Source organism: Elaeis guineensis, chromosome 6 (genome assembly GCF_000442705.2).
Source record: "Elaeis guineensis isolate ETL-2024a chromosome 6, EG11, whole genome shotgun sequence".
Classification (NCBI taxonomy): Eukaryota; Viridiplantae; Streptophyta; class Magnoliopsida; order Arecales; family Arecaceae; genus Elaeis; species Elaeis guineensis.
The window spans coordinates 16,966,777-16,978,182 of NC_025998.2; the positions used below are offsets into that span (position 1 = coordinate 16,966,777).

The following is an 11,406-nucleotide window of genomic DNA, read 5'->3' on the forward strand; positions in this document are numbered from 1 at the left end:
ATCATCAGGCAATCTAGGGGCTTGGTTCATAGCCTTCCAAGGCCGACTCTATGAAGTATCAAACCCTCATAGTTGCTCGATGGAGATAAACAAGAACTGCTTCTTCCATCTATGTATTGAAGAAGATACTGCTAAGATTAAAATGCAGCTCTTCCTAGGAGACACATACCATGAGTGCTTCTTTAGAGCAAAGAAAGCATGGAAGAAGATAGTAGGATGATCTTCACAAAGAAAACAAAATGACAGAAAAATAGTGATGAACCTTCAAGAATTTGGAAAGTAAGAGAGTCGGAATAATACTGTAATACTTGAAGATCTGAATGATAAAGAGATGAAGTGGGAGCTTTAATCCGGCCTTCAATATCTTTTTGTAGAGACCTAGCCGACTAGGAGATGGGTCCAAGATCCAGACATTGGGACCAAGGGGTCGGGTCCAGATAGAACTTGTTAGAAATTTAATACTGAAGGTGAATAGCCTCCAAGTCATCAAGAGAAAGGATTGATGTGACCTATTTTGAGACTGTAAGGAGATCAACCTAACCTTAGAATAATTAGAGGAAGATGGAAGATGCCTATGGTGGGCCCTTGCCCCTTAAGACCAGTCGAGAGAATAGCTTCCAATGGAAATGATGGTCTCAGGCATTTTTGACAAGAGATAAAAGGATAAAACAATTTGAAAAGAAAGGAAAAGAAAAGGAGATTGGAAGTGGGGAAAATATTGAGGATATCTAACTAGGGTTTGGAGAGAATGATGGAAAGATTCTTATAAAGCTCATCGGAGAAGGTAGAAAAACTACAAGGATGTGCAACAAATGCTGTTAAAAGATGCTAACCGCTTGGTAGGATTCGTTTGACTAATAGAGTTTCTCCTCAAATAACGGTAAGAGATAAAAAAAGGTTAGGCAACCTATATAGGGCCTGCAAGTGCTAGAATTAAGCGAGGCTTCGTTTAGGCACCCACAATCCCCCACACGTGGCAAAATGATATAGGTCAAGTTCAAACCTACAGATTGATACTTCCAACAAAGATGATTAGCCCACCATTTGGGACTAATAATGCCATTGCATCACATGTCACCCATTGATATAGGCAGAAAGTTATAGGTCTGGAGTGGCGCACCTACCACGTGCGAAATCATAATGCCTTGAAAATCTAACTGATAATTAATTGCAACCATCAAAAAAGATGACTGAACATAATTAATGACCCTCAGTCAAGAAAATATTTTAGCTCTCTTCATCCGAGTTGAAGCCGACCTTGGATTTAGGAGTGGGAGACAATTAATATAGAATTGACCTAAGATTATGGTGGAACCAGCTATCATAGGACTGAGATGGCCCATGCGGTTAGGATGCCCTTGATCTAGTGCTCGGACTATACCATCCAAAGTTCGTTAGCGAACACTTCGCACAAAAAATCCCCAAGATCTAATAAAAAGAGCAAGAAAATGGTAGGATCACTATGTCATTGGTAGAATAACAAACTAAGCACTACATATTGATCCCACGTATACGATTATAGAATAGCCAGCTATCACTTTTTCCAAAATGGCCATTGGTCCTCCATCTACAAATGGGGAAGAAAAAAACCTTTCAGATAAGTCTCTCAAGCGCTCTTGAGTGTTACTCATCCCATTCATAGTTCTCAACTAACTTGATCATCGGAGGATTTCCATCAGACACACCCAGACAAATAGACTTGTTTACAGGTATCAGCTAGAGTCCTCGCCAGTAGACTGACATTATCTCTGCTACGAGATTGAGTTGCGATCTGACCGGGAGGCTACAGCAACACAGTGGCAATAGATATATATGACAAGCCACATATAGACATATTAACGGAAAATATTACAATGTCCACCTATCATAACCTCTGTTAGCTATCATAAACTCCTTACACCTAGCATGCGTGGTGCGAGCATGAATCCTGGATGGTAAACTTTGTAACACAGGCAGACCGGGATACCCGCTATCACAAATCCATCCGTTAGAACCCACTCATTGCCTGATTTTTGTGGTATTGTGACACGCGCGGTTCTCGTAACGTGTGGGTCAGCAACAAATCGTTCCACGAGAATAAGTTATCCTGCCCAACCGTCGGCAGCGGGATAAGGTCCCAAGAAGGGAGGAATAAATCTATCCAACACCACCCCCGGGACCGCTCCTTACAGCGACTCTTGTGGCCACAGTGCCAAGAGAAGCTCATAAAGAGAAGAGAAGATCAGAAGAGTGATAGGGAGAAAGAGGCAGAGGGAGATGGGGAGTGGTGGCGAAGGAAATGGAGATGGGAAGGAGCAGAACATGGCAGCTTGGCTGGTGTCTGTGAACACCCTTAAGATCCAGCCTTACCAGCTCCCACCTCTTGGTATCTACCACCTCTTTTCTTTCTTCCTCATTTTTTCTTCTCCCATTTGTTCTTCATTATGATGATGATGGTTAAGTTTTTCGGGTACGCGTATGGCCGCTCGTCCGTACGCATACCATCTTCTACGTTATGGGTTTGACCTTCTTTCTTTTTATTTTCATGTCATGTATTAGTTGTCAATCAATTCACCTTGATTTTACCATTTTAACCCAGCTATGAGCACTACTTTTTGCGCATCTCTACGTATGTCTTTACATTTTAGCGTAGGGTCAACCAAGGCTGCTGGATTTTGGCAATTTCTGCCCATTTATTTTCCTGTCCCTTTGTCTATTTTTGTTCAACAGGGCCTCTCCGTGTATCCGAACTGGGAACTGTGTTTGAAAGTTTAGGATCCATCCTGTGATGGATAAATATGATGAAAAAATAGATTAATTTTTTAATTGTTCAATTTATTCATATTTTTATACTTATCAAGATAAATTAGTTATTTTTTTTGAATATATTTACTCATAAAATGGAACGAAAATGTTATCCATCTGTCTAGAAGGTAGATAAATTATTTTTTCATAGTCTAAAAAATATTTTATTAATTTTATTTCCCAAATACCTCTAATTCTATAATAATAACATAACAATATATATATATTATATTATAAAATTATAAAATATCATATCATATTATATTTTATATTATTATAATAATATAAAATATAATATAATAATATATTATATATAATAGACTATTATTATATATATTATATTATTATTATATTATAGTTTATTATTTTTAAAATATCATATTATATTATCTTATTATATATAATATAATGTGGTATCTATATAATATTATATATTATTATAAATTATATTATATAATATGATATATTATTATATAATAATATTTATATAACAAAAGATATTATGCAAAATATAGATAAATTTTAGCAACTTAAATGAGAAAATTGTAATATAAAATAACATGGATAATACATTTCAAAGTCTTTTTTAATATAAAAAATATGAATAAATTATTTTTTATGTAAATATTGTTTAAAAATATTTGTCTAGAAAAAAATAAAGTTCTGGATGAAATTTTTACCTTCCAAAGAATGGTCCCTTAATGTTGCAATAATTTTCTGCTCTGCTTGTCTGGGGAAGCTGGATGATTGTCTTATTCTGGGAGCACTTACTGCAAAGTTGTATGGGATGTTTTAGGCCCAACTGGAGTGCCTTGCAATGCATTCAGGCTGCATTGATAGCTGCTGCACCATTACTATGCCTCCTAGGGCTGTGATAAATTGTTCTACTCGTCAGGCCATCAGGATATTGATGATGTACCGCCGCTGGGAGAATGAAGCTCTGGAGCTACATCAGCTATATGTATTCTTTACAGGCTCCAGCAGGATATATAGCTAGCTTATAGCTTTTTCGTTGTTGCTACACACATATCCTATATTGTTGCATATCATCCATCCTATGTACGTGCATGTATGGACCTTTATGTTCATATTATCTCACAGACCTTGCAATATTTCATTTTGGAATCAAGCTCACTGCTCTTTTTACCACCAACAAAAAAAAAAAAAAAAAAATCTTGACTGTTTTTTTTTTACTTTTTAAATTTTGTGAATAAACTGGTGGAGTTTAAATTAATATGATGATGATGATAATGATGGTGATGATCAGGGCGCATGTGTTTTCTACATCTTTTCTACATCCAAACATGCCAATTTTAATCGATCACGATATAAATTACTCTGTCTTTTCTTTCTCATCTTTCGATTATCTTGACACAAAAAAAAAAAAAAAAATGACTGTCTTCAGGCCCTCGAGATGTTCGGGTGCGGATGAAGGCTGTTGGTATCTGCAGAAGTGATGTTCATTTCCTCAAGGTTCATCTCCCCATCTCCTGGATTTACTCGTGCTACCATGTCTCTCTGAATCTTGTTGAGGCAAAAGCATCTTACCAATGTTTTCTTTTACAATAAATAACTCTATCAAATCCTTGGTTTGTTAGTCACCTTTACCCACTGATTCTATTGACTGATGGAATTTTAGATATGGATTTGTTTAACTTATATCGTTAAGGTTACTTGAAACTACAGACGATGCGTTGTGCCCATTTTGTCGTCAAAGAGCCTATGGTAATTGGGCATGAGTGTGCTGGGGTTATAGAAGAGGTGGGCAGTGAAGTGAAGTCCCTGGCTGTGGGTGACCGCGTAGCATTGGAAACAGGGATGGGTTGCTCGCGCTGCAGGTACTGCAAGGGTGGCCGCTACAACCTCTGTCTGGAGATGAAGTCCTTTGCCGCACCTCCTGTTCATGGTTCCTTGGCTAATCAGGTTTCAGCTTTTTTGACAATTTTTCAGTTTTTAACTCCTGGGCTTCTTAGATATTGTAATATAATCAGTACTTTAAAAGCAAGAATTACCTTATAGATATTGCTGTTCAATAGAAATTGATTGGAATGAGAGTTGGAATCGACATATCCACCAATATATTTGGTTCGTGGCTGGAATCGAAATCGAAATCAAAATTGAAATGGAATTTAAATCCCAAGAAAGAGTAATAATTTGATTCTGGAGAATTGGAATACTCCCGTTTCCTCTCGAATTGGAATAGGAATAGATCTCCTCCAACCAAATGGTTCTATTTCAATTCAAGAGTAAACTCCCTCCAACCAAACATGTCCCAATATTTTTTTTTTCTGATCTTAATGGAGGCCGGCAAAGCAGCCACCAGGCGTTTATTGACACTGATCTTCAGTGAGGAGCTACAAGTTAGAATGACTGGGATAAAAAAACAGATACAGCAAATTGTTAGGAACAAAACAGGGAGAGTCTGTAGCAAAAACAGGGCTGTTGCAGAGGGTAGAAACAAGCTGGTTTGGAGACTAATTTGATATCCCAACCAAACAAGCTGGCAGGAACAAAATGTGTCCTAACTTCAATTAACTTAAGAGCCATATTGACATTGACAAATCCATAGAGCCAACTTTTTTACTCTCGTGCTACTCATCCAAAAGGATCCTGCAAGAATATTAAAAGAGGGGGAAAAAATTGCTCTTTTCAGTGGAACCATATCTTAGTACATTCCACCATTCATCTATAGGTCGAATACTTGCATGGTTGTGGAGCGGGAATGGCATGCAGTATCAACTTTCAATCTCCTAGCTTCAGCGTCTCTTAATTTTTTTATACGCTATAAATTTGAAGCTTTAGTATTCTTTTTTTTTTTTTTTCCTCCTCATTTACTCATGCATTTCCTCAACATTTATTATTTTAGAACCGCAGCAAAATCCTTCAATCAAAAAAAAAAAAAAGGACTCCAATCAGGTTCATGCTAAAAGGACTGCTCGCTTGATGCTAATGTCTCTCTCATTTCTTAGCAGTTGGTGCATCCTGCTGAGCTCTGTTTCAAGCTTCCGGACAATGTAAGCTTGGAGGAAGGGGCAATGTGTGAGCCCCTCAGCGTTGGGATCCACGCATGCCGTCGTGCTGGTGTTGGTCCAGAGACAAATGTGCTAATCATGGGAGCTGGACCGATAGGCTTGATCACAATGCTTGCAGCTCGTGCATTTGGTGCTGCAAAAATAGTTATAACGGACGTTAATGATCACCGTTTATCAGTTGCAAAGTCTCTTGGAGCGGATGAAATTGTTAGAGTTTCTTCAAACATGGAGGTTTTGCCAACTTTCTTCTCTTCCTTCTACGTTTCCTTGGTTAAGTATGGTATATATTGCTATAGATTCTTCTTTTTCTTCTGTCACCCAATTTGAAAAGATTTTAGCATATAATAGGCCGCTTTTAATTATAAATGGCTTACCTAGGGCCTGTTTCGATATTTGAATATCTTGCAGGAATCGGACCTGTTGGTCTGCACGGCTCGCATCTTTTAAAGGCTTGACCTAAACTTAGCCGTGGGTCTATTGGTCTACTGGAAGAAAAAAAGATTCGTGGAGTCCTTTTCTTTTGTTTTTATTTTATTTATTTATTTATTTTTGTTCCTTCCCTAGGATTAAGGTTGGAAAGATGTTTAGTTGATATGAACCATGCTTAAAGGGATTTACAGGTCCATAAATTCAGCAGAAAATTCAGTCTAAATCTTGCTAGGTTAACCAAGCAGGCCCTAAATATTTTCTTTTCTTTTGATCATCTCTTATACATCAGGGGCTATCTCAATTCCTTATTCCTCTGTCTTTTTTCTCTTAATTTGTAATACATTGTGCATTCTATTGTACAATAAGCTCTTAGATATAAGTTACTTGCATAAAAGTCTAACAGAAGATTATTTCAACTTTAGACAAAAGATACACTATAGATTAAACAAGATGTAGATTGCTTCTCAACCTAAGAAGAAGAAGAAGTTGAGGAATTATAATGAGAAAGAGGATTAATTTTACTACAAAAGATCATATGCTACTTGGACGTTCCACAACATGAAACTAAGTTGATGTTTGGCATCCTGTTTTTCCACGTTTTCTATTTTTTGACACAAAACATGGAAATCTAGACAAAAAGAAAAACTTGTTTTGGTAATCATGTGCTATTTTCAACTTTCTAAATATTCTCATAATTTCTATAAAATGTTGAAGTAAATAATCTTACTTTCACCTGTTCTGAAAAAAAGAACTAAAAGGAATTAGAAATTGTCATGGTGGTGTATCCCAAAATTGGACTCGGATATTTATAACATAAATCCACTATTTCCCTTTCTATTAAAGGAGAGAAACTAAAGTTTTTCGAGCGGAAACCCCCCGGCCTTGATGTCCTTTCCACCATTGTCATAGCCACCACCACAGCTTTCGTTGCTATAGCCATTGCCACCACTACTGCCATCTCTAATTTTCTTAATGCATTGCTACTATGTCCATCACTACTACCATTGCCACCTCCATCATTATGGTCGTTGCTTCCACCAATGCTATTACTACCACCATGATCGCATCTATTTGGAGTGCCGCTACTACCTTCTTTGCCACCATTGCTATCATTAGCATCACTCCCATTGCCACTACCAAATGATGGAGGGGTTAGTTTTTGATATATGTATATATTTTTTGTCTACACAAAAATAAAATAGCTTATTACACCAAACATGTTTTTGTTTTTTATAGAATTTAAAAATAAAATAGAAATGGAACATTTTGTTTGAATTTTAAGAAGTAGGAAAAGTGAAAGTGCTTACAAATGCAACATAATCACCGAGTTACTAACTATCAAGCTCTTGGATAGGGCAAGAGTTCCATAACAATGGGCATTTTCATGAGCATGGCTTTTTAAGTTTTTGGTCCTTGACAATGAATTACAACTCAAGACTCATCAATTAGATTCATTAGCTATATGTCTTTCTTTCATTTTTAGTTTGGCTGGATGATGGGGAGACATAAAGCTGTGAATCTTTGACACTGAAGTACACTTCCTAGGAATTAGAAAGCAAGATTTATGAACAGACTTTTCACCGAAGAAATCCCTAATGTAAGGTTTAAGATCGAAGATTTCGGACTTCATACCGATGAACGAACTTGTCCACCGGGAGAGGATTGCCGTTATTGTTTTACATTTCAAGACCAAATAAAACTACTTATTTACAGATGCTAGCATAGTTCATACTTTATATACCTGATTTCTTACACACAGTTAATTTATGTGGCCAATATATGGTTATTGTTGTGAGTGGGGACACTACACAAAGTAGCGTCGCAGGTGCTCTGAGAGAGGTGCAATTCAATTTGCTAGTGCATTACCATGAAGGTTTATGTAGGTCAAAGGACAAGGAGATATTTGATCATTCAAAATCTTGATACAATTTTATGCATCTTCAGCAATGGGCATGTCATTTGAAGAACTCTGATATAATAAGTTGAGATATATTGCATTTTTATAGGAGTATATATGTAAATGTGTAGTCAAAAAAGGGCTTATGCAAGAGGCTTGGTGGAACTGACATTACATGGAAAAGGCCAAACAATTATATTGACTCATGACTCCTATAGAGGATTTAGAACAAAGTTAACAATCCACAAAGTAGTCAAAGTTGATAACAAATATTTATTATTTATTAAAATTATGTAAATCATGAAGCTGTAATCCAATAGTTGTAGCACCTTCATTTGGGCCAATTGTTTTTTATTTTTTCCATGATTCCTTGTCCATAAGTTGCTCTCTTTATTATCTTATAGGATATTGATGAGGAGGTTATTCAAATACAAAAGGTTATGGGTGCTGATATTGATATCACCGTAGATTGTGTTGGTTTTAGCAAAACAATGTCGACTGCTCTCAATGCGACCCGTGCTGGTGGTAAAGTTTGCCTTGTGGGAATGGGCCAAAATGAGTTGACCGTCCCCCTTACTCCTGCTGCAGCAAGGTATTATCATTTCCATCAATACTCCTCCACTACTCGTCTTTGGTTGAATAAAAAATTGAGAAATTGGATCATGATGAGAGAACAATGCCATCGAACCTTTTTCTCTTGGTTTTCTTTTCTTTTCTTTTCCCTTTTTTTTTTTTTAAGGCTATTGAACTTGATAAGATGAATACTCTGTTATTGACTTGATGTAGCGATTGCTTATATTTTTCTACCATTTTTTGTTGCAGAGAAGTTGATATAATTGGTGTCTTCCGCTACAAGGACACCTGGCCATTGTGCATTGAGTTCCTGAGGACTGGAAAGATTAATGTGAAGCCTTTGATAACTCACAGGTATGGATTCTCTCAGAAGGAGGTGGAGGAAGCTTTTGAGGTCAGTGCTCGTGGTCGTGATGCACTCAAGGTGATGTTTAATCTGTAGCTGTCAAGACATGAGCCATGATTGCAGAGTCTGGATATAAATCTCATGTGGTTGCATGGCATAGTGGTTCCATGCCATCGTAGGAGAGAAAAGTGAGTCCAGCCTCTGTACAACTAAGAGTTCCTTTGTGGTGTTGTTATGACATTTCTTGTGTTTCATTATCCACTCTCTTGATTGCTTTATTTAAAAATCCAAATTTCTTTGCCTCTGGTTTCTTGTCATACTAAATAATGCTCTAGCAACTTTGCAGTTCCGATGGTTTTAGTTTAGCTAATTGGCATCTTTCTTTGATTGGAAGAGGTCCAAAGTTCGAACCTGGTGGTCGACCATCGATCTTCCTTGTTGCTTCAATGGTACTCCATGAATAATTTCCTTATGTTTAGCATTGACGCCTAGTTTCACGAATATATAATTGAGTAGAACATCAAATTTGGATGAGCATATGCAGTAGAATATATTGTAAAAGAAAAAGGAAAATCTACAGGGGAACTAAAGCAGTTAGCAGAGATGCGGTCCCGAGAAGGGATGTGATGGGGTCATGGGTGCAGAAGTATGCCTGATAGATTTTACGTTATGATCCTAATTAATTACCATGCGTCGGGATTAACTTTAACTTTTATAACGTCCATTTACTCTAAAAATTCTCATGCTTCCGGTACTGCACTCAGCAAGGGCCGTAAATGGGCTCTGACGAAACTTATGTAAACCCTACCCGACTAATAATGTTGTCATTTTAGATCAATTGGATGAAATCTCTAAATTAGAATTTGAGCATTTAAAACAAAGATTAACAAGCTGGACTGCTCTACGACCCAATCGTAATTATGCCCGTCCAAACATACCAGCTCTATGTTGGTCCAAGCTAAGCTTGCAGGTCATGTCAAGATTACACATGGATTTCTCCAAATTATGGGGTCCCTGGGAGAATGGAATTATGGGAAGTGTCATTCATTTATTCATGCGTGTCGATCGTGCATTTTGGCCCTTAATCTTAGAGATGGAATGAATTACTCCACCTTATTTCCACTGCCGTGCCAAAGTTATAAAAATTTGGATTGCCATTACCTAGTGAAATAATAATTGTGTAACTCATGACTTCATTTAAAAAAAAACTAACAAAAGGATATTATTTAGATTTATTTATCCTACATAAATATTAAAAATCTATTCAATATATAGCTGATGTGAGATTAAAAAACGAGCTTGCACAAATCTTTATATATCCTCCATTTAAGTTTTAGCGTCCTCGCCAAACTAAAGCTTCAAATCTATTTATAGATACTACAAATCTGATCAATTCAATCCCGTGTTACAATATCTCATAGTTTTATATGAGTTATAAACTGAGTTTACTTTGATACATTTGTAATGACCCAAACCCCATTTGGAAAAAAAAAAAAAACCTAGGTAGAAGATATTATTGGGATACTTTCATCCACTATAAACATCCAAGATCACTACAACAAAACAGGTTATTAATAAAAAAAAAATTTCGTCACTAATAACCTATTTTCATCGCTAATAGTTATTAGCGATAAAATTTTCGTCGCTAATATTTCGTCGTCAATAATCATGTCGTTAATAATATTTTACGATGAAAAAAATTTTATTACAAATAATAGTTTATTTGTGATGAAAAATTTTTGTCGTTAAAAAAATTTGTTTTCTCGAAAACTATTTACGACGAAAAATTTTAGTCGTAAAAAAAATATTTACGATAAAATTTAACATCGCTAATAAATAATAGATTAATAGCGATAAAATATTTTCATCGCTATTAATTTAATTAAATATTTTTTTAATTAAATTTTTAAAAAATTTTAGTGACGAAAATATTTTCGTCGCTAATAAGCATATTTGCAATGAAAATTTTTTATCGCTATTAATTTAATTAAAAATATTTATAAAAATTAAATTAAAAATATTTACAATGAAAATTTTTCATCGTAAATGCCCTTATTAGCGATGAAAATATTTTTATTGCTATTAATTTAATATAAAATTTTAATATTTTTATATTTATTAAAAATTTTATTTACGACCAATTTTTCATCGTAGTAAAATATTTTTGGGGATCAATATTTCGTCAGAAATATTTTCATCGCTAATAATTTATAAATATTTTTTTTAAAAATAATTTATGAATATATATTTTTAATTTATATTTATAATATTTTTTATAAATTAAAAATAAAAAATTTACATAATAAACTCATAAATAAATTTTATTATTTTATTATATTAAATTA

The 11,406-nt window shown here is 35.3% G+C and overlaps 1 protein-coding gene across 2 annotated transcripts; it reads left to right on the plus strand.

Annotated features, from left to right (window-relative positions):
- Positions 1–2,148: 2,148 nt before the first annotated feature.
- Positions 2,149–9,363, plus strand: LOC105047077 (sorbitol dehydrogenase). Of its 2 annotated transcripts, none has more exons than XM_010925870.4 (6): positions 2,149–2,365; positions 4,190–4,257; positions 4,471–4,707; positions 5,754–6,047; positions 8,547–8,734; positions 8,965–9,363. In XM_010925870.4, the coding sequence occupies exons 1-6, from the start codon at positions 2,257–2,259 to the stop codon at positions 9,155–9,157; spliced, it is 1,089 nt and encodes a 362-aa protein (XP_010924172.1). In that variant the 5' UTR covers positions 2,149–2,256; the 3' UTR covers positions 9,158–9,363. The 2 variants fall into 2 exon arrangements, with proteins under 2 accessions (XP_010924172.1, XP_010924173.1); XM_010925871.4 differs by having other exon boundaries at positions 2,150–2,365; positions 5,757–6,047.
- Positions 9,364–11,406: the final 2,043 nt, after the last annotated feature.

What these genes read in the sequence shown, in the direction of transcription:
- LOC105047077 (XM_010925870.4), top strand. Translation starts at nt 2,257, where the DNA reads ATGGGGAGTGGTGGCGAAGGAAATGGAGATGGGAAGGAGCAGAACATG. An exon ending in TTACCAGCTCCCACCTCTTG is followed by an intron (nt 2,366 to 4,189) that starts GTATCTACCACC and finishes GACTGTCTTCAG; the next exon opens with GCCCTCGAGATGTTCGGGTG. An exon ending in CTTACTCCTGCTGCAGCAAG is followed by an intron (nt 8,735 to 8,964) that starts GTATTATCATTT and finishes TTTTTGTTGCAG; the next exon opens with AGAAGTTGATATAATTGGTG.